This window comes from Schistocerca piceifrons, chromosome 5 (genome assembly GCF_021461385.2).
Source record: "Schistocerca piceifrons isolate TAMUIC-IGC-003096 chromosome 5, iqSchPice1.1, whole genome shotgun sequence".
In the NCBI taxonomy this organism is placed as follows: Eukaryota; Metazoa; Arthropoda; class Insecta; order Orthoptera; family Acrididae; genus Schistocerca; species Schistocerca piceifrons.
Window position 1 is genome coordinate 304,785,593 of NC_060142.1, and position 23,499 is coordinate 304,809,091.

The window sequence follows — 23,499 nt, forward strand, 5'->3', positions numbered from 1 at the left end:
GCGCATCTGTAAATTTTAGCCAATCTTTGGGATTTCGCGTTCTACTGAACTTCGCATGCTTTTTCTGTTGCCTCTGCAACAGCGTTCGGACCTGTTCTGTGTACCATGGGGGATCAGTTCCATCTCTTACCAACTTACGAGGTATGAATCTCTCAATTGCTGTTGCTACTATATCTATGAATTTGAGCCACATCTCGTCTACATTTGCACAGTCAGTTCGGAAGGAATGGAGATTGTCTCTTAGGAAGGCTTCTTGTGACACTTTATCTGCTTTTTTAAATAAAATTATTTTGCGTTTGTTTCTGGTGGATTTGGAAGAAACGGTATTGAGCCTAGCTACAACGACCTTGTGATCACTAATCCCTGTATCAGTCATGATGCTCTCTATTAGCTCTGGATTGTTTGTGGCTAAGAGGTCAAGTGCGTTTTCGCAACTGTTTACAATTCGCGTGGGTTTATGGACTTACTGCTTGAAATAATTTTCAGAGAAAGCATTTAGGACAATCTCGGAAGATATTTTCTGCCTACCATCGGTTTTGAACAAGTATTTTTGCCAACATATCGAGGGAAGGTTGAAGTCCCCACCAACTATAACCGTATGAGTGGGGTATTTATTTGTTACGAGACTCAAATTTCCTCTGAACAGTTCAGCAAGTATATCATCGGAGTCTGGGGGTCGGTAGGAGGAGCCAATTATTAACTTAGTTCAGCTGTTAAGTATAACCTCAATCCATACCAATTCGCACAGAGTATCTACTTCGACTTCACTACAAGATAAACCACTACTGACAGACACAAACACTCCACCACCAATTCTGCCTAATCTATCTTTCCTGAACATCATATGAGACTTTGTAAAAAATTCTGCAGAACTTATTTCAGGCTTTAGCCAGCTTTCTGTACCTGTAACGATTTCAGCTTATGTGCTTTCTATTAGCACTTGAAGATCAGGGACCTTCCAAGCACAACTACAACAATTTACAACTACAATTCTGACTGTTCCTTGATCCAAGTACGTCCTGTATTTGCCATGCACCCTTTGAGATTGCAGCCCACCCCGTACTTTCCCAAGGCCTTCTAACCTAAAAGACTGCCCAGTCCACACCACACAGCCTCCGCTACCTGTGTAGCCGCCAGCTGAGTGTAGTGGACTCCTGACCTATTCAGTGGAACCCGAAACCCCACCACCCTATGGCGCAAGTCAAGGAATCTGCAGCCAACTTGGTCACAAAACCGTCTGAGCCTCTGATTCAGACCCTCCAACCGGCTCTGCACCGAAGGTCCACAGTCGGTTCTGTCAACGATGCTGCAGATGGTGAGCTCTGCCTTCATCTCATAAACAAGAACGGCAGCCTTCACCAAATCAGATAGCCACTGGAATCCAGAGAGAATTTCCACAGATCCAAAGCGACACACGTCATTAGTGCCGACATGTGCCACCACCTGCAGCTGGCTGCACCCTGTGCTCTTCATGGCATCCGGAAGGACCCTTTCCACATCAGGAAGGACTCCACCTGGAATGCACACGGAGTGCACACTGGATTTCTTCCCCCCCTTAGCCGCCATATCCCTAAGGGGCCCCATTACGCGCCTAACATTGGAGCTCCCAACTACCAATAAGCCCACCTTCTGCGATTGCCCAGAGCTTGAAGGCCGAGAATCATCCTCTGAAACAGGGCAGGCAGCTACATCTGGCTCAGCCAGAGACAGTACCTGAAACCTGTTTGTCAGACGCACCGGGGAGGCTTTCTGATCAGCCTTCGGGGACGTCTTTTGCTGCCTGACACGCCTTGGAATGACCTCCCAATCAACCACAGGTGAGGGCTCAGCCCCACTGCGGGCAGCAACCAGGGCAACCACAGCGGCAGACCGATCTGGGGACAGACGGGACGAGGTTGACATCCCCGTGATACCCAAGTCCAGCTCCCCACAGAGGTGCCCATTGGCAACAGCCTCAAGCTGCGTGACCGAAGGCAGCGCTGCCTGCAGCTGTGAGCGAAGGCATGCCAACTCAGCCCTCATCTGAACACAGCAATCACAGTCCCTGTCCATTCTAATCGATGTTGAACAACAGTTACTGAAACACGAGTCCGTGCCTAGATAACGCAATGGAAACACGCAAAGAATGTATGAACTAACCTGTACAAATGCCTAACAACTGCGCTACAATCTGCCTGAATTTACGATTACAGTAACTAAAACTCAAAATTACACCTCCTATACGAAACTCACACGCAATTTAAGTAAGAATCTATGAAGTAAACACAGAAAAGAAGCTATATAAATATCTTTCTGCGCTGTCGATGTGCACCAACTGGGAGCTCAGGCCACACTGGTCTCTGAGAGCCTACTAGACAGACAAGTGCCACTGACGTACCAAAACAAAACAAAACAAAACAAATGCCTAACGACTGCGCTACAATCTGCCTGAATTTACTATTACAGTACCTAAAACTCGAAATTACACCTCCTATACAGAACTCACACACAATGTAAGTAAGAATCTATGAAGTAAACACAGAAAAGAAGCTATATATGTATCTTTCTGCACTGTCGATGTGCACCAAATGGGAGCTCAAGACCTTTGGGTCAAGATGGAGGCAGCAGCTGGGGCACACAGAGTTCAAACTGGCCAAAACCGGGTCTCATTTGGATATCCAGAATCACACACTAACATAGTGAGTGAGATAAATATAGGTATGGCTGGGGAAATGACTGCCGACTATATAATAACTCCCAACTGCTTCGACAAGCCTTACAACATAATAACTGGAAGTAGGGAGCAGTGGGAGAAAACAGTTCGACACCATACGGGGGGACATCGTTTGGTTCATTGATGGGTCGAAAACAGATCAAGGCATTGGGGCAGGGTTGTACGGGGTTCAGCCATGACTGGAGAGCATCATCATCTCTCTAGGGAAACTGGCCTCTGTATTCCAAGCTGAAATTACTGCAATCAGGGCATGTGTGGAGGAGAATATGCATGGGTGCTACAATGACCGTAGCATCTACATCTATTCAGACAGCCAAGCAGCCCTTAAATCATTGACAGCTCCTGCAACAAGATCTAATATTGTTGCAGATTGCCACAGGGCTCTGGTGGAGCTAGGGGGAAGCAATAGAGTGAATCCAGTGTGGGTCCCTGGCCACTCAGGGATCTGTGGCAAAGAACAAGCCGATAGATTGACTAGGATGGGGGCAACAACTCCATTTATTGCATTTATTGGACCAGAACCTGTCCTGACAATCACCAAGGCTATGATCAAATTAGAACTACGAAACTGGCTTAGGAAACAGAACATAGGATATTGGACCAAGGCCCATAAACAAAAACATGGTAAGGTAATGATGCCCATCATGTTTTTTTAAAAAAACCCTGTAATCCTGGAACTGAACAGGAAAGAGATCAAACTCTTGACTGGACTGATGACCAACCATGGGAATTAAAAAAAACACCAACACACAATGGGTATAACGGAAGAGGACCCTAAACGTAGGATCTGTGATGAGTGTGAAGAAACTGCATCACACGTAATCTTCGAATGCATGGCAATGGAGAGTAAAGGATACAGAATATTCGGGACAACTATATCTGAAGAAATTTTGTCTAACAAGAAACTGGTAGAGGGACTCCTTGCACTATTTAAGGCACTGGTTGGCTTTACTAGATATACAGGGAGCGATTCCGCACAATAAACCTAGTTTCGGTGCGGACAGTGGTGTGTCAGACCTAAGCTGTTTTAGCTTCCCTGTTAAAATCAATCAATCATACAATTATAGTTAGTGGTGGTGTGTCAGACCTAAGCTGTTTTAGCTTCCCTGTTAAAATCAATCAATCATACAATTATAGTTAGTGGTGACTTCATCCTACCCTTGATGTGTTGGTGTTAATGTGTGTTTGAAGACAGAGGCAGGCATAAAGTACCCGAAATTGTACTGAATGTGTGCCCCAAAAATTAATTCGAGCAACTAGTTCAGGAACCCATTCTAAACGTAAATGTCTGGCTGTGAAAACATACTTGAGCTCTTAACAACAGATACTCTTGAGAAAAAGGAGTATCATAACCGATTCAGGTAATAGTGACTAACAGATGCAGGGATTAGTGATCACAGGGTTGTTGTAAAAAGACAGAATACCATAACACCCAAATCCACCAAAAATAAATGCAAAATAAATCAATTAAAAAAAAAAATTGGCTGAAGTTCTGCTTGTTTCATCCTACAAGAGAGTCCTTCCAAACTATGTGAGAGTAGACCTGATGTGGCTTACATTCAAATAAATTGTATGAATGACAATTGGCAGATGTATATACAAATAAATTATTAAGAAATTGTACTGATACCCCCACAGCACACAAAACAGGTCAGAACACTGTTGCAGAAGCAATGGAAAAAGGAGGCCACATTTAAAAGAACGTAAAATCTCAAACAATGGCAATCTTTTACTAAAGTTCGAAATTTAGTGTATACTTCAATGCGTGATGCTTTTGATAGTGTCCGACAATGAAACTCTGTCTCAGTATCTGGCAGAAAATCCAAAGGGAGTCCAATACAGTCCAAAGAGAGCTTGATACAATCAATACTTTCGGTGTGCGACAGCAATGGTAATGTTACTAATAACAGTGGCACTGAAGTTGGGTAAATAAATACATTTTTCCGAAAGTTCTTGACCAACGAATGAGAAGTAAATGTTCCAGAATTTGAATTGAGAACAGATGCCAACAAGAGTAGCTCAGAAGTAGATATCCTCAGTGCAGTGAAACAGTTTAAATCACTTAATGAAGACAGTTCATCCGTTCCAGATTGTATAGCACTTAGGTTCCTTTTGGAGTAAGCTGATACAATAACTCCATACTTGGCCATTATATACAATCGCTCATTTGATGAAAGAATGTACTTAAAGATCAGAAAGTTTCACAGTTCACACCATTACTCAGCAAAGGAAACAGGAGTAATCTGCTGACTTACAAACTCATACTACTAATGTCGATTTGCACTAAGATTTTGGAACATACACTACATTTGAACATTATGACTTACCTTGAAGTAAATGATCTATTGACAAATAGTCAGCACAGATTCAGAAAGTATTCTTTTGTAAAGCACAACTAGCTCTTTATTCATATGAAGTAACAAGCACTAATGAAAAGGAATCTCACATTGATTCCATATTTCTAGATTTTCAGAAGGATTTTGACACAGTTCCTCACAAATGATTTCTTATCAAACTGTGTGTCTGTAGAGTATTAATTCCTGTCAGAAAAGGTCACAGTTCTTAGTAACTGAAGGAAAATCATCAAGTCAAACAGAAGTGGTATCTGGGACTCCCCAAGGTAGTGTTACAGGCCTCTGCTGTTCCTAATCTACGTAAATGATTTAGGACACAATCTGAGCAGCCATCTTAGATTGTTTTCAAATGATGCTGCCATTTACCTTCTCGTGAAGTCATCAGAAGATCAAAACAAATTGAAAAATGATTTAAAAAACATACTGTAGAATGCAAATAGTTGCAATTGAAACTAAATAATGAAAAGTGTGAAGTTATCCACTTGAGTACCACAAGAAACCCACTAAATTTTGGAAACACAATAATTCACACAAATCCAAAGGTTATGAATTCAACTAAATACTTACAGATTACAATTACGAATAAATTAAACTGGAGCCATCACATACATAATGTTGTGGGGAAAGCTAACCAAAAATTGCAATTTACTGGTAGAACCCTTCAAAGATGCATCAGGTCTACTAAAGATACTGCCTATACTATGCTCTTCTTTTGAAGAATTGCTGTGGGGTTTGGGCTCCATATCGGATAGGATTGGAAAAAGTTCAAAGCAGGGCAGCTCGTTTTGTATTATTGTAAAATAGGGGTGAGAGTGTCATGGATGTAGAACACGAGTTTTGGTGGCACTCGTTAGCACATAAGTGTTTTTTGCTGTGGCAGGATCTTTTCACAAAATTTCTATCGCCAAACCTCTCCTCCGAATGTGAAAATATTTCAATGATGCTAACATACATAGATAGAAATAACTATTGTAATAAAAAAACAGAAATCAGAGCTCACACGCAAAGATTTAAGTGTTCATTTTCCGAGCATGCCTTGTCCTCCTGAATCTGGGTACGGTATTTTAAACACCTCATCTCCTCACTCACTGTGGAACTAATTACACACTGCTCTACATCATAAAGTAAGACCAAAACTATAAAAAGTTTCAACTATATAATAATATTTAAACCTTTGCAAGATCATATCACAGTTTGTTGAATCAAACTGCCTAAACTATGTCACAAAATGATAGAAATTTGTGATTTGTTTATGTTAGTATATAATGCGCCTTGAGGAATATAGCCTGTTCAGTTGGTCGTCCATTTTGAAATCCACACTGTTCTTTTTTCTGAGAAGTACCACAAATTCTACTGTAGGTGACCATTCCAAGAGTTTCCAGGGAACAGAATTCTCATAGTTTTATGTAAGTAAACGACCTCATTTCCATGGATTGTATTTCCTGTATTACTTTTAAGTGTGTTCCATAAAATTCTTCCTTTGTTGTTATAATATTATATTATACAATTTTCTAATATTTAAATTCATAAAATTTGATATCCTGATTTCAATTTGTAATGTGATTGCAGCCACATATTAACTGTGTTCTCTGATGGTAAGTGTAGTCTTTTTTTACTTTTCTGGTTCCATATGTTGGGTAGGGTAAGCATACACACCAGATGATGGTATAGGGAAACAGTAATTGGGAAATTTTTTTTTTTATGATTTTGTGTATTAAGATGCAAATAAGTATATATATACACACTTTACAAAAAGAAGTTACTATAACTTTCTGCAAAACAGTTAATCTTTATTAATAAACAAACTGCTGCAGACTGTAAGAAAGACACAGAGACAGAGAGAGAGAGAGAGAGAGAGAGAGAGAGAGAGACCAATAAGAAAAAAAAGAGTCCCATCAATTGGCATGAAAGATACAACAATAAAGCTTATAGACCAACTATCTATGTAAAGCAACCAGAAATTATGGCTGAATGAAGAAGAAATTTAGTGACTATTTTAGAGTAGAAGAAGGATACCCTCTGGTGGAAACACAATTTTCTTCATTGTACAATTGTGAAAAAAAATTAAAAAAAAAATCCATCAATATACCTCAACTTCCTGTTTTCCAGCAATATGTCAGATTTCTTGAACTTGTTTCCTCGGTAAATAGTGAAAGATTTGGCTTCAATTTTGTTATATATTTCAAGTTTGCGATCCTCTTTCTCTTTTTCTGCCACCTGAGCATCAACTTCGACGAGAATTTCCTGCACAAGGAATCAACAATTCTTACATATTAATAATTGTCCAAATGCCTGATTATTCAAAATTTATTGTGAAGTTTTGCATAGTACTTACTTTCACAAGTGCCAGTGCCTTGGTAAGATTTTCCTGTTCTACTTTATTGTCTTTGGCAGTCTTTATTAGAGGTTCAATGAGAAGTGGATATTTGGTAAGTCTTTGGGTAACAAATAGTATGCATTCTGGTATTCCTTTCTTCTTCAGCAATGGATTGACTTGACAGTGTTTAACAAATTCTGCAAACCTCCTGTCATGGAGATAATTCTTATATATATTTACAGCATCTCTATGACGACTGCAGAATTCACCATAAGCAGATTTCAGTTTCTCAGCACAGACTCCCGAGAACTGTTCAAGTAATATATCACTGATTGTTACAACAACAGGTTCTTCCTTTTGCCTTTGCCGTAACCGTTGAAGAAAATTAAGATGAATTTCTGTTAATTCCGACAAACATGGAAACATCCGCTCTAGGTCATTGCCTAACTGAAAATGTTTCTGAAAGCCTTCAACGAACACCTGGAACACAGAAATTACATGACTATATGAAAAAAAGTTAACATTCACTTGACTGTAACAAATTAATCATCATCTGTCCACATGACCATACCCTGGGTATACCACATCCTCTCAACAATGTCCAGAATGAACAAATACACATTTAATTAATTTCATGTATTATGTAAATGTGTTACACTTGACATACAAAGATTGGTGCAGGGGCCCAAAAAGAACATCTCTACAAAATTTACTTTAACCCTCCAGCTACAGGCAATGCACGCATATGTTCAGCTCTTTCCATATAATTCCAGTGGGCATGCATTTATTGTGTCAGATATGATTTCTGGGCTTTCTGTATAGCAGAGTCACTATTTTTCTGTCAAATATTTTTCTGCTGCTCTGGAACATGGGAGTCACATTTTACAAGTTATCAAGTCTCATGGCCGAAGGGAATGGTCAAGTTATGACCTGTTTAATTGCATCATAGAATACGCATTAGGCAGCACACAGCTGGAAGTAACAAAGTGTTGTTAACAATTAATAGTAATAGTATGAGAGATATGTCCAAGCAGCAAGAAAATTCTGTAAAACATTACTTTTCACTGCACTACAATATGCCATTTCATTTGAAAAAGACTGTGACAATATACATTCAGTTGCATAGCAGCACTGTTAACAGTGAGCCTATGTTCTTAATGCGTTGAAATGTGTGGCTGCTACTGAACACAGTGACTCTAGTGAAGATTGTATAAATTTAGGAAGTGAGAACAACTGTTCTGAAGAGATCTTTAGCAAGAGTGATGAAGAATCGGATGAAGATAATGGATTTGTACATTTTTGCATATGGAATGAAACTGATGAGAGTGATTTTCCTAATGCTCTACCAGCTTTCTCTTTTACTTCAATCCTGGGAGTAAAACAAATTTAAAAACAAATGCTACAACATTTCAGTACTCCGAAATATATTTTTGACAATATTTGGATTCATTTTCTAGTAACTGAAACCAAGTATGCATACCAGAAAAACAAGAAGTTGTCCAAAAATATGAATTACAAGTCAAAGAAATGGAGAGGCGTTTATGAAAATGAAAAGAAATTTGTCATAGGTCTTTTGTTATTACAAAGTATAGTCAGTTTACTTGAAAGATACAGGTACTGGTTGAAATGCAAAAGAATTCATATTCTGATTTTTTCGTAAGTCTGACCTTGAGATAGATTCAGATTGGTTATGAAATACTGGCACTTTTAGGGTAACCCCACTTTCAATCAAGATACATATTCATATGCAAAGTTACAAAAAGTGTATGAAATTACTGAATAGTTACAAAAAGTGTATGAAATTACTGAATAGTTACAAAAAGTGTATGAAATTACTGAATAGTTACAAAAAGTGTATGAAATTACTGAATAGTTACAAATCAAGAACAACTCAACTTTAGTTTGGAAAGAAATGGTAACATGAATGAAAGCTTATTATTATTATTCAATGGAAGTTTTGGCTGGAAACAGTATTACCAATGAAAAGATTTCGCTTTGCTACAAATCATTTGTTCTGTGTGATTTACAAAGGGTTACATATGAAACATTTTACACTGCCAAAAATACACCATACTTATGATAAGCATAAAGAACACCCTATGTCCACCAAAACTGTTTTATAGCTCATAGATTCTCTATTAGGCAAGGGCTATTGTGTAACAACTGATAATTTTTACGCATCACCTAAACTTGCCAATTATTTGTATAATACACAACGTGTATTTATGGAACTCTCCAAGTGGATAGAAAGTGTCTACAGACTAGGTTTGCAGCCATAAAACCTAAACAGGGAGAAATCGGTGCTTTCCAGAGGGGCAACATCATAGTCCTAAAATAGCAAGATAAAATCATAATTTGTGCTTTGAGCACTATATACAATCTGTCATCACATGTAATGGAAACAAAATGAGGCGATGAAATAACAAACCCTCAGTTAATATGCGACTATAGCAATACAATGGGTGGCACTGACAGTGCGGATGAAGAACTTTCTTATTACAAGACCACAAGGAAACAGCAAAAGAAATATTACGAGCAAATACTTCATCATATGTTATTGATACGGACAGGAAAATTTCGTGAAAATGTTAATGCATTAAATAATGCTGATTACTGGCTTGGCCTTGGGCATGAAAGGGAAGCAGTGGTTGGGAAAGGAGTGAGACAGGGTTGTAGCCTCTCCCCGATGTTATTCAATCTGGGTCATTCCATATCAAATCATCCAATAAAAAATAAATTTTACACCCACCTCCTTAGATTTTCATGAAATTTGGCTCAAATGGTTCTAATACCATCCTGACAACACCTGCAATTTTTTTTTTTTTTGCTGTATCTCTTACAGTTTTTTTTTTTTTTTTTATATAAATTTTTAAAGTTTTTATGTTTTGCGTTTTCTGAACCTTCGGAAATGGTCAGTTTAATTTGTATTCAAAACTTTAAATTTGCTTATCTTAAAAACTCTTGTAGATAACATCATGAATTTTCGCAGCAAGTTTATTTATTATACATATTTGAAGATAAAATGATGCTATTAAAATATATTAATATTTTCTATGAAAAAAAAAAAAATATATATATGTATTTTTTTCTTTTTTCTTAACGGATGTTTTGTTTTATAAGAATTGCAATATCTCGAGTCTCAGACCTGATAGAATGCTCAAATTTGTTTTAATTTACTCTTAAACATATAGGCTACTTGATAAAACAAAAATAATGATGGCTTTTTAACATGTTTATTAATTATAGTAGATTACATTAGAATTATGTACAAAGATAGTTTACTTACGACACTTATGTATAACCCAACTGATTGCTTGAAACATTGAATTTTTTGAGTAATTTTGTCTTTTTAACAAACATTAATGCTGATTCAAACTGTTTTTCCACTTCATCCAAGAGCTTTCAGTTCTTTTGATACAGTCCTTTTTGAAGTAATACATTCTCCCAGTGCCGCTTGATTGAGGTGCGTCTACTACACAGACTATGTGCTCCAAAGGCACTATGCAGGAATCTTCTCTTCCAGGCCAATAAAATGATGCAGCGGGTCTTGAAGGATGTAGAAATAGAATTTCTGCAGCTTCTTCATCATTGAATATTGTTTTTACCAGTCCAAAGTACCAGTTACCATCATAATTTGCAGCCACATAGCAATTTATGGATGGTTCAACACGAACCCAATCAGAAGAAGAATGGAAAGAAAAGACTAAGGAGGGTTTTACACTATCTGTAGTCCTTCTAATTTCAAGGTTGTTTGTTGGAAGTGGTTTGAAGTTATGAAAACTTCTAGTTCCAGGAATGCAAATCAGCTTCTTTTTTGTCGAAAATGAATGTTTTCAATATTTTTTTCACAAAACTTATACACATCGATTGCTGTCATTATTTGTTCTTTGTCTGAAAGCTGTAGACTGGCTTTCCTTAAAATTCTTTTAATAGTTCCTCCTAGGCCATCACAAATTGACTTCCCATGACTTGTTGCAAAAAAAGAGTGTTGGGCCTTCAAATTAAAGTCTCTCAAGTGTTCAGTCAAATTTTTAAAACTGTTTCTATTTTTGTACTGCCCAGCACAACCATCTGTAAAGTAGTGAACTGAGTCAATGTCAGTATGATGTAATGATAGCCACTTTGTAATTTCTTTTTGTACAAAGTTAACAAAACCAGTGTCATGTTCTTGGTTATCACTAATAAAACAGTGGTTGCAAACAAAAACATTGTTTTCCTCAACTGGGTGTAGAGTACAACCACCTCTATGCCAGTGGTAACTTTGGATCCCATTTTGTATAACAAAGGAATAATTTTCACTGAAATCCATCACAATAATTGCTGTTTTGGGTGGTGGGTCTTCTTTCAATCTTTTAAAGGCTGCTGATTGGGATTTTGCTATAAACGAGTGTGGGGTGAGCTTTTCCAATGACCTAACCAATAAAGAAATGTAGTCTTCAACACTGATAGACTGTTTGATCATTTCTGCCCTGTCTGTGTTAACCCACAGACTGATTACAATTTCTTCTTCTAAATCATAATCTTCACTTAGTTTTTCAGTTAAGCACTCTGTTAGTGCAGTATTTGCAGGACAGCTGTTGCAATGATGTAGCATGCAGTTTTGGTTTTCTGTGTTGCACACAAGCATCTTAATTAGGTCTTTATAAGATTCTTCAATTTTCACAGCATCCAGTAACAGTTTAACATTCTGGTGGATACTGCATACACATACAGTGTGTGTGCCTGCAGCACCAGCAAGGATACACCATTTAGATCTCAAGAAACAAAATTTTGAAAATCCTACTTCTACCTCGGGATTCTCCCATTTGAAAGAATAATAGAGTTCTCTCAAGTTACACAAAATGAGTCTTTTTTGCATGTACACATTTTTTTGAACACTTACTTTGTCTTTTGTTCCAGGTAGCACTCTGGAACTTTCATCCTTTTCATAAAAATCTGTTAAAAGTCTTACTGTATTTTCAGAAAGAGTTTTACCTTTTTTTGGACCAGGAGTTTCCAAAATACCCTTTTCAGATTTTAGCTTTCTAGCTTGTCGCACCATGTACTCACTTACATTAAATTCTTTCATCACTTTATTTCGAGTCCAAGAATCTGGAGCCAAGGTCAGAATCTGGATTTTTCTAGACCTCCCAACAGATGAAATCTTCTCTTTCATAAGAGAAATCATTACATCAAATTCCTTTGCTTTCTCAACCACACTATTATCTTCTTCGTCATCATCAGAACTTGGTGCATCATATTTTAATGCTTTTGAAACCGCCTTTTTTGCAGTCTTTTCAATACTGCTAACCTTCCTTTTAAAATAAGACTCTTTACTTTGTTCTGACAAGCCATGAAGCTTTATCGGTGTTAAACCTAAATAATCAAGAGCAATGTTTGTTTGTACAAGGGATTCATTTCTGGATTCCAATGATTCTAATTCAACCATGACTTCATCATCTGTTTCACTTTCATTGACTTCAACTCTTAATTTTTCGTTACGGCATGTTGAGCAAAGCTTTTGTCCAGGTTTTATGCTAATATTTTTTGTCAGTAATTGTTTAGAAAGATCCAAGCCTACACTTCTCAACGATTTTTTGATGGGCTTTTTGTGTTTTTTAGTGGGTCTACACATGTTGTTTGATACTTTTCAAAAACATTTAAAAAGTAGTAGCTGTGGTGTGAACATATATTCTTAAATTCACACAGATTAATTCCAGATCGTAAGTGGATCAAATCTTTTTCTTCCTCACTCAATTCTGATACCGGTTGTAACTTTTTTGAAGGTGTGTAGGTTGTTTGGAAACAGATTTTTTAAATAACCCTGCACTACAGGCTTGAATATCTGACATACTGATTTCACTTTTGGTCTGATTACTGTTCTGGTTACTTTTATAGGATATTGGAAAAGAATCTCTGTAAACTAAGCAACAGTACTTACAGAGAGTTCGAATAAACTTAATAAAATACTATCCAAGCACTATTTAACACTGTAATAATTTTTTACTTCAAAACACAGGAGTAACAATACAAAATCCAAGTGTACATTGTTACTCCAAGAAGACAAAAACTTATTTTCGGTGTCTAAGTCACTCGGCATTTTTTATTTTAAAATATAATTAATATTATTTTAAAAATTAGATAACTATTAAACAGGTTAAAAAGCCAACATAATTTTTCTTTTATCTAATAGCCTATACAATTAAGAGTATTTTAAAACAAATTTGAGCTTTATCAGGTCTGAGACTCTAGATATTGCAGTTTTTGTAAAACTAAACATCCGTTAGCTAAAAAAAAAAAAAAAAAAAAAAAAAAAAAACCCTTATAAATTTTTTTTCATTTGGAAGAATTTAATATATCTTTATGGTAATTTTTTTTAACATTTAGATATAATACACAAACTTATTCCAAAATTTCATACTGATATGTTGAGTATTCTTTAATATACAAATTTTTTTAGTTGTGAGGACACGTTTAAGTTACAGTTTCCGACTGCTGAAACAAAGCCAAATCTAAAAACTTTAAAAATTTATATAAAAAAAAACTATAAGAGATAGAGCAAAAAAATTTTACAAGTGCTTTCAGGATGATAAAAGAAGTAATTGTACCAAGTTTCATCAAAATCTGACATGGTTGGTGTCAAGGCCTGGGTGACTTGACATGGAATGACCCATCTGTATATTGAGCAAGCAGTAAAGGAAACAAAAGAAAAATTCAGAGTAGGTATTAAAATTCATGGAGAAGAAGTAAAAACTTTGAGGTTCGCCGATGACATTGTAATTCTGTCAGAGACAGCAAAGGACTTGGAAGAGCAGTTGAACGGAATGGACAGTGTCTTGAAAGGAGAATATAAGATGAACATCAACAAAAGCAAAACGAGGATAATGGAATGTCGTCAAATTAAATCGGGTGATGCTGAGGGGATTAGATTAGGAAATGAGACACTTAAAGTAGTAAAGGAGTTTTGCTATTTAGGGAGTAAAATAACTGATGATGGTCGAAGTAGAGAGGATATAAAATGTAGACTGGCAATGGCAAGGAAATCGTTTCTGAAGAAGAGAAATTTGTTAACATCGAGTACAGATTTAAGTGTCAGAAAGTCGTTTCTGAAAGTATTTGTATGGAGTGTAGCCATGTATGGAAGTGAAACATGGACGATAACCAGTTTGGACAAGAAGAGAATAGAAGCTTTCGAAATGTGGTGCTACAGAAGAATGCTGAAGATAAGGTGGGTAGATCACGTAACTAATGAGGAGGTATTGAATAGGATTGGGGAGAAGAGAAGTTTGTGGCACAACTTGACTAGAAGAAGGGATCGGTTGGTAGGGCATGTTTTGAGGCATCAAGGGATCACAAATTTAGCATTGGAGGGCAGCGTGGAGGGTAAAAATCGTAGAGGGAGACCAAGAGATGAATACACTAAGCAGATTCAGAAGGATGTAGGTTGCAGTAGGTACTGGGAGATGAAGAAGCTTGCACAGGATAGAGTAGCATGGAGAGCTGCATTCAAACCAGTCTCAGGACTGAAGACCACAACAACAACAACTGGCTTTTAGTAAAACATCACGAATTTGACATTTCTACAGGATATCATCAAAGTTGTAATTTGCTGTATAATAATGTTATAACTATATATTTGTAACTGATGGTTATTGTATGTTAAAATTGCATTTTATTTTCTAATCTCATCAAGCTGATATTAATGTATAATCCTAAAATAATGCTTCATTTCCACTGTGATGACAAAGATAGCACAGAATTTGGCAAAAAGCAATCCCAAATTCTGAAGATTAAAAAAAAATCATTGATTTAAGCAACATTTGGCAAAAACCGACAACTTGGGGGGGGGGGGGGGGGGGGGACACTGAGTTTAAAAAAAATTAGCAATGAAATACACCTGAATTGGGTAAAAAAAAAAAACACCAACCACACACTTGAATATGGATAAAAATTCACACCTGAAATTGGCAAAAATAAAGAAAACACTGAAAAACCAAAATTGGCAAAAAAATTCAGTGAATTTAGCAAAAATACAACACCAAATTGGGCAGAAAAATAACAAAAAATTTGGTAGAAAAATAACAAAACTTGCAAATATAACACCGAATTTGGCAAAAAACAACACTAAACATGAACAAAAATAGCACCAACTTCAGCCATAAAACAAAACAATTTTTTCCTATCCCTGCTTATTGGCCAGTTTCTGTTCAATGCATTTATTGTATTCCAAAAAAATTCAAACAACACACAAAATATTTTTGGAATTTACAATGGAAATAACTGAAGTCATTTTCGACAAATATGTACAATGATTATCTTGATACATATAAGAAGATACAATTACAACAAGACTAATACAGAGAGGCTCTTCATATACCGCATACCTCCAAGTCCAATAAAAAAGGAACCTTGTAGAAGGTGTTTTATATACCATGCCAGAAAAAATGCTGATAGGAAAAAAATCAAAAGAAACAAGAACCTGACGTGAAGATTGCAACATGAGCTTGTGTATGAAACCTTGCTCCAAGATGTACCACACTAAGTAAAATTATTACTAAGTTTCTCCAATGTTAATTAAAAATCCCTTCTAAATTTATTTTGGGTTTTCTTGTTACACTTCTTTAAAACAGTCCTCATAACTGTTCTAATTATCGAATAAAATTGGTCTGCAATTGATAAAAATCTCCTCTGGTTGGAGGGTTAGGGTACATACATATAACTGTCAAAAGTGATGTGTCTGTTTTAGTGGGACAGTAATGTTAATAATAGTCATCAAAAAATTTCACTAATACTGATGGTATCATATGCAGTAAAATTATAACCAAAATGAATTTCTACCATGAGTTTGGTTTGCTACTGCTGTGAAGAAAAAAAGTTGGTGGAATCCTCTTAATGCTGTGATCAAACAGTCACAAACGATGATTATTTATTTGATGATACAATAGGTTACAAGGTTCTCCACTTGTCATTTGGTGGAAACTTCTTATACATTGTCGTTAGCACAAATGCTTCACAAAATACCCTTTTATGCCTAATTACAACAAATAACAAATGAACCAATGAGGCACAAGAGCTTTTGAATTTGTACTATTCGTGTAAGACGACCATCAATAAAATGCCTGCTTATACCACTAATAACAGACAATTTTGTATATTTCAAATTTATGATTTGTTCATAACTTCCTATTTTTCATGAATAAATGCTTAACGCTACCTCAATGACTGGCAATTTAGACACACTGTAAACATTTCAGGAATAAATATTAAAATAATTCAAAAAACAGTGGTATGAGGAGATGCAAATATTTTTAATATCACATCTCTTCAAGGATTAGCGAAGTCTTTTGTCTCCCAAATAACGATTAACGGCAGGGTTTCTTTACCAGCCCTTGTGAGGCCTCACAATATGCTGTAATGGATTTTGTCATGACCAAGTGATGTGTCACAAATCATACACTACACCAAATTCAGCCCCCATATGGAGAAGACACAGTTGTAAAGTCCCTGACTGTTAAGTGTCCATGTCCCAGCTGCCTCTCTCAGAGATGATGGTCACTACAAAGATATATTTTACTGTTGTTTGCACTATGGTTCTTTGACTGATCTGCAGACTACCATTTCTCATTACATTAGCAATTTCTTGTCTCCCTTCAAACCCAGAAATTCTGATGATCCCATATTAATATGGACTTGCTGGAACATTACAATCCTTGTTTACTCCCCTTAGTAATTAAGCATCTATTTGGCTTTGCTATCTGAAAGGTTGGGAGTTTCTCTGCAGTCGAGAAACATCTGAAACTTCACAATGCGATATGACTTGGTAACTTAAGAGCAGAATTCCTTTCTCTACCACAGGATGCTCAGTTTTGCATATGCCCAAAGTTTTGGGAATGGACACATCTGCATTTTAGTGGATCACAGTTGTAATGTATTTTGCCCACTCCTGGATGCTGTAAGAATGCAAAATACGGGTATTTGGTTGTACAATGTCCACTTATCTCTTCTGAGCATCCATTCCAGTGTCTTCCTTTTGGGCACTGCTCAGTCTGCTAGTTGTATCCCGATTGGGAAAAGGGTACACGAGTGTAAATCATCAACTAGCTCCCAAGGAGTTATGTAGGCAAAGGAGGGAGAATTTGATGGTGGAGATCATCATCACTGCGTTACGAAGCACATGGGCTGTCCTGTTTTCTCGAGATATAAAAGATCTGAAAGTGGCAAAGTACTGAACGGATCAATCTCTTGGGCAACTGGTGGTACAGTCACACAGTATGTTATCGATTGCGGAGCCATGTAATGAAGTTGCAGAGAGCCTTGTAACAAAGTTACAGGGAGCCTCAGGATCTAACTCTTCATGAGGGGTACATTCGGGATACATATAGATACCGTAACAACATATGCACTATTGCAGCAGCTGATTGTAAGTTAGTGTACAAGTGAGCAGTTGCCCAGTATGGCAACACAACTTTTCTCCCTCTCTCCACTAAAGTGAGCCTTTCTCTGGAAGTGGTAACACCCTCAGCAGCAGGATATCAGAGTCTTTGAAATGAATCTGTAGGAACACACACTTTTATTCACAAATGTCTTGACAGTATTTGGTACATGTTACACAGTTAACCAGTTTCGACTCTAATGGGTAATCATAAGAAGTAAAAATCCAGTTTCCTGGTACAAAAGTGTACTTCCTGATGAATTAATGTTTTATTTTTGTAACAAGAAACTGGATTTGCAATTAAGACATTTGTGAATAAGAGTGTGTACTTTAAAATAGATCACATGCTCCAATTTGACAATGACCAACTTCATTAAATCTCTTGGAGACAAATACAGAAGTGTCCCAGCTGTGCCTAGAGTCTCTCAACTGTTCTATATGAATGCCAAACCCATTGATGTTCCACTGTAATACAGCAGTCATTTCATGGAGGCATTTTACATCTTTTCTCTTTCACTTTCAATAAGGTGACGATACTGAGACGAGGGTGTGGATGCTACTTGAAGAACTGGAACTGGTCCCTCAGACAGATAGCACAGTCCACAGTTCGAGAGCAGTTTCATCCCAAGGGCTACTTTGATTTCTTTTTCTGCCTGTAGGGATATTGTTGCATTTGAGTGTAATATGTAGTCTGCTTGGGGGAAAACAGCAAATTGTAAGGATAGTACACTTTTGCAAATGCACTTTTAACAACAGGTGTTTGTGCTGGTACTGATCAACTTTTCAGCCAGATTCCTTTAAGAGCTGAGCCAAATGAGGTTAGAGAGGTCGGTGGTTGTGATGCTTTCTCTACGACTTCTTGGCTTCATCATAAGTCATCAGACTCTACTGCCATTAATTACTGTATTTTTCTTTCTTTTTGAAACACTGACACTTGCTACTCCGCACAGTGATGCAGGCACGTGTAGCAGTGCATTGAGTTAAAATGTGAGGACCGATCGTACAATTGGTTGGTTGATTTGGGGAGGAGGAGACAAAAAGCCAGGTCATCAGTCACGTCAGATTAGGGAAGGATGGGGAAGGAAGTCAGCTGTGCCCTCTCAAAGGAACCATCCCAGCATTTGCCCGAAGCTATTTACGGAAATCACAGAAAACCTAAATCAGGACGACTAGAAGCGGGTTTGAACTGTTGTCCTCCGGAATGCGAGTCCAGTGTGCTAACCACTGCACCACCTCACTTCGTTGGCCATAAGAAAGATGTATATTTTCATTATGTACTCTGCAAATATGTTTCTACTGAACACAAGGTTGAATTTTTAGTTAACCATTCACACTTATCATTACATTTTGGACAAGTACCCAGTTCTCTTAAGCCTAGTTTACACGAAAAAACTAGGTTGTAAGCAACGGCACAACTGTCTACTTTGCACGTGCGGCGCAAGTTTTCCCAACTCTGAAACTAAACACTTTGGGTTTGTTTCAACTTTGGTGACATTAGCTGCACGAGTACTGAGGTTAGGTACAGCGGTCAAGTGCAACCAAACTGAAATATGAAGTGCAGAACGGCAGAAATCGTTCGTGTTTTGGGTATCTATACTGGGCATAGGTGTTTGTGAGATTTTAATGATGTTAACTACCAAAACAAACAGTGACATGTTGCTATGCTCGGTGCCATCACAAGCAATCTGAACACAGATGGGTTGACAGTGTCTGTGCTGCAGAGCAAAATTCATTCGATTAGGATTACACACACAAATGAATTAAGAAAAATACAGGCAAGCAAAATACCTGGCCGTGAAACCACCCACATCTAGAACACTAAGATCCTGTGGTTTTAGTTGGCTGATTCTTTTTTATGAAAATAGTTGACAGAAAGAAAGGCTACAGGATTCTCAAAAGCTGAATTCTTTATTCAATATTCATTTATTTAAAATATCACAGTAGTGTTTCCCATTCACCAAGGCCTTCCACTACAATTTCTTTCAACAAGACTCCTGAGCAACCAGGCCGACATCTCTCTTTTTCCAGCCACAAATACGTTTCTTATTTTTGTATCTCTTATCTTACGCAGCTATTTCATGCAAACAAGCATTAACTCAACCACTACTCATACAGCTACAAAAACTTTCATTTTACACACGGCTATGGCACTCACAAAACGATGAAACTTAAGTGTACTCTGGCGGTGCTGTGTCTACAGACCTATATGAAACCATCTGCAACCAACTCATTTCACGCAATGAGTGGCGCAACCCAGTGTCCATTTGTAAACTAGGCTTTACCATTTTTCTTTTGATACATCAATAATCTATCTGCATGACACAAAATGCTTCATAAAGTTTTGGTGTTATGCAGCTCCTTTTCAATTAGACATTCTCCCAGAGATTTATCTGTTTGGAGTTTTGTCAACTGTTGAGAAGTGAAGGGTTTATTCTTAAGGTGTAATATATCAAATATTTTACTGCATTTAAAGTGGCTGCAGTCACATCTAGACCCAAAGGGATATATAGTGGAGTCCTTTCTACAAACTGCCTTCTTGTCCTTTCATTACCAAAAGCAAGTTCTATCAAGCACTCGGTATTTTGTAATTTTTATTTTCTTAATAGAGTTTTGATCTATCCTTGTAATCCAGACAGCTAAGTCAAGATCTCCACTCACAGTGACACACAACATTCTACTACAATATGGGATGATGGTTGATGAAGCCTGCACAAAGTTACAGTCATAGATGACTCTGCACTCACTCACCAGCTGTCAGTGTAGGGAACTCAAATTCGCCAAACCCAAACCGAGACAAAACTAACAGAGTTCCCTGTGATGCTTAACCCAGGGTACACATGTGGCTTACCAAATACCATCAAAGCGACAAGAATCTCTCAAGCATGAAATAGATCAAAACTGTGTTTTGGAACTACACCCAATATTACAGTGTCACCACAAATAGATTTCGTTCTAAGATTCCACAAAAACCTATAGTTACAGTTTGCATTCCAGCATCAAAAATTATAAAAGACTGTGTGCTTGCAATGTTGCAAGAAAGACCAAAAGTGTTTACAGAACACAGTTAGTCGGTTTTTAATTCAAGTCAGCTTTACCTTCCATTTAGCAATTGCAACTTGCGTCTGTTTAAGAAACGGACTGTAAAATATGGTGAAATACAGTCCTATTATAAAAGGAAAGTCAGAATTAAAACAAAAAGAGAAGAGAGGGAATATGCATAGGCCATTGTTCTCAATTATTTAAACTGCTCTACACTTATAATTTTGTATTGTTAACAGTAAGATGATGAAAAGATTTTATGTTGCCCCATAAGATGTGTTCTAAATTGGTACTGTATCATTCTTACTGTGAACAGTGGACTACCACTTTAACATAAATAATTATATGTGATACCTTCTGCATTACTCTCAATGTGAGGCAGTGGTGCTTTTCTGTCAGGATGAATTCATAAATATGTTCTTGTCGTTTCACTTCCTTCTCTTTAAGTTTCTTAGCCACCTGCAATACCAAAGAACAGTGAAAGACGATCAGCAGATAGCTTATAAAATAACTTAATCTGAAAGACAATAATTGAATCACCCGAATCACAGAATGCAAAGTGATTCCTATGAAATATTTAACCATTCGCTACTGGTTCCATTTTCCATTTGCAAATCAATAAGTCTCAATACCTCTTTCCCAACAGTTGGTGTCCAAGAATCTGGTTCATCATCTTGCAGACCAAGAAAAGGGTCTGTCTCCAGATCACTTGCTGTAATAGGCCCTAGAGAGAAAAGGACATTTCAGTAAAACACATACTTACATTGATCAAATATGTTTCTCAGCACACTGTAAACAGTATCAGAAAATTTACTTACAGTTTGTAACTAAACAATTAAGCACCATAATATTGAACAGTACTGTCTAATCACTATGGATCTCTGCCAAAAAAAAAAAAAAAAAAAAAAAAAAAAAAAAAAAAAAAAAAAAAAAAAAAAAAAATATATATATATATATATATATATATATTTGAAAAGGTTATAAGAAAAGAAAAAAAAATGTATGAAGGTAACGACCAATGGAATTTGAGAAACCTTGGCTAAATTTATAAAAAATAATATAAGAAAGAACATGTAATTATAAATACCATATTTATAAATACAATATAAAGGGCAAAAACTCTGTAGTGCTCCAAAATTAAGGGGGATGAGTAATGTAACATAAACTGGAGTTTCTGGGTCTACTACAAAACTGAAAATTAATTATTCAAGAAAGAAGACTATAATTCAGCATCAGCAACACACATTTGGTAGGAGCTATTCTTCTTACCAATAATATTTTACTCAAACCTCTTCCCTTCATTTTATTTGCCAGCAAAGATACAAGGGCTATAAGAACTTAGCTTAATCAAGAGCTCCATTATATGTAGAACAAATATAACAGCTGTTATTAAACCAGAGATTTACCTGATAAAATACGGACAGAACAAAATGAGATAACATGTAAATAACACTTAAAGCTGTGGGTTAAACCATGGAAACCTCTACTTATGGCGATATATGGTATGCAGCTGAAGCTTATCCAAGTTTGAAGGCAAACAGAGTGTTTTCATCTCATCAATGCTTCACAATTTTAACACTACTAATACACTTGACGTTACAGAATTTAATTCTGCATACAATCAGGTACAAGGCCATTGAAGATTTATGAGGCCTGAATGAATCAGCTGAAAAAAGGTAACTAAGTGCATAGATTTATACAGTTGTTTATATACTACATTTTCTGTATCGTAAGAAGTAGAACTCCACAAGCTTCATTCAGAAATTTTTCCTGGTTACAAAGGCTACAGAATATTTCCGTATTTACACTAAATAATTACACGTCAAGAAGCTAAACATTTGCTGCTATTCTCTACTATCTCATTTGGGAATTTTTTTAGAAATGAGTCTTCTGGCATTATTAACAGTAACAGTTTCTTGTAAAAAATGATTATTATTGCTTGCCTGCAATGTTTTTATTTGTAAGCGCACATTTAGGTTGAGAACAAAGGCTTCCCCTCAGAAACAAAGGAAAGAAGCTTTACAGTTTTAATACTTGGCTCATGGAGCCAGTATTCCACATGGGCACATAAACCCTGGCATTCTTAACAATGCCCGTATTGCGGAACTTTTAGCCTGTCATTGAAGTCACTTTGTCTTATAACATGGCAGCAGTTCCTCTTGTCTTGTTATCAAAGGGCTCCACTTACTGGCAACTCACTCTAGTATCATCGAGGGAACAACAAAAAGAATGTCTTCTGGTTCATTCGTGAGTGAATAGGGAGGTAAAAATGGTGAGTGGCAAGTTGACAGAGTTGGAGATCTTTGATATTTTATACAAAAATCCAGGATGAGAAACAATAAAGATTGACAGTTTTCAGACAAAAGTATGTGTGATGGTTCCGGTTGCAGAAGTAAGGCAGGGAAATGGAACAAGAAAATTAGTGTTTGCATAAAGCTACAAGCACTGCAATTTCAGGAAGCCCACGGAGGAATATCAGCAGAAATCCTGAAGCCAGATGTAATCACTGACTACAGTAAGAACAAAACCATTGTTAACAGTGGATCAGCACCATGGCTATTCCCAACTGCCCAGAATACTGAAACTCCAGAAAAAGCAGTTTTCTCAATTATTAATACTGTTAATAGTTTATCTCATAAAAAGAAAAGAGGGGAGAAATGTACCT

At 36.8% G+C, this 23,499-nt stretch overlaps 1 protein-coding gene across 1 annotated transcript in view; it reads right to left on the minus strand.

The window, feature by feature from the left end:
- LOC124797862 (rho guanine nucleotide exchange factor 18) overlaps positions 1 to 23,499 on the minus strand; it is a 605,682-nt gene that overhangs the window by 131,364 nt on the left and 450,819 nt on the right. The window contains exons 16-19 of the mRNA XM_047260933.1: positions 21,467 to 21,558; positions 21,189 to 21,293; positions 7,403 to 7,864; positions 7,157 to 7,311 (exon numbers count right to left, since the gene is read on the minus strand). Of these exons, the coding sequence (XP_047116889.1) occupies positions 7,157 to 7,311; positions 7,403 to 7,864; positions 21,189 to 21,293; positions 21,467 to 21,558 (814 nt within the window). The remainder of the gene's footprint in view (positions 1 to 7,156; positions 7,312 to 7,402; positions 7,865 to 21,188; positions 21,294 to 21,466; positions 21,559 to 23,499) is intronic.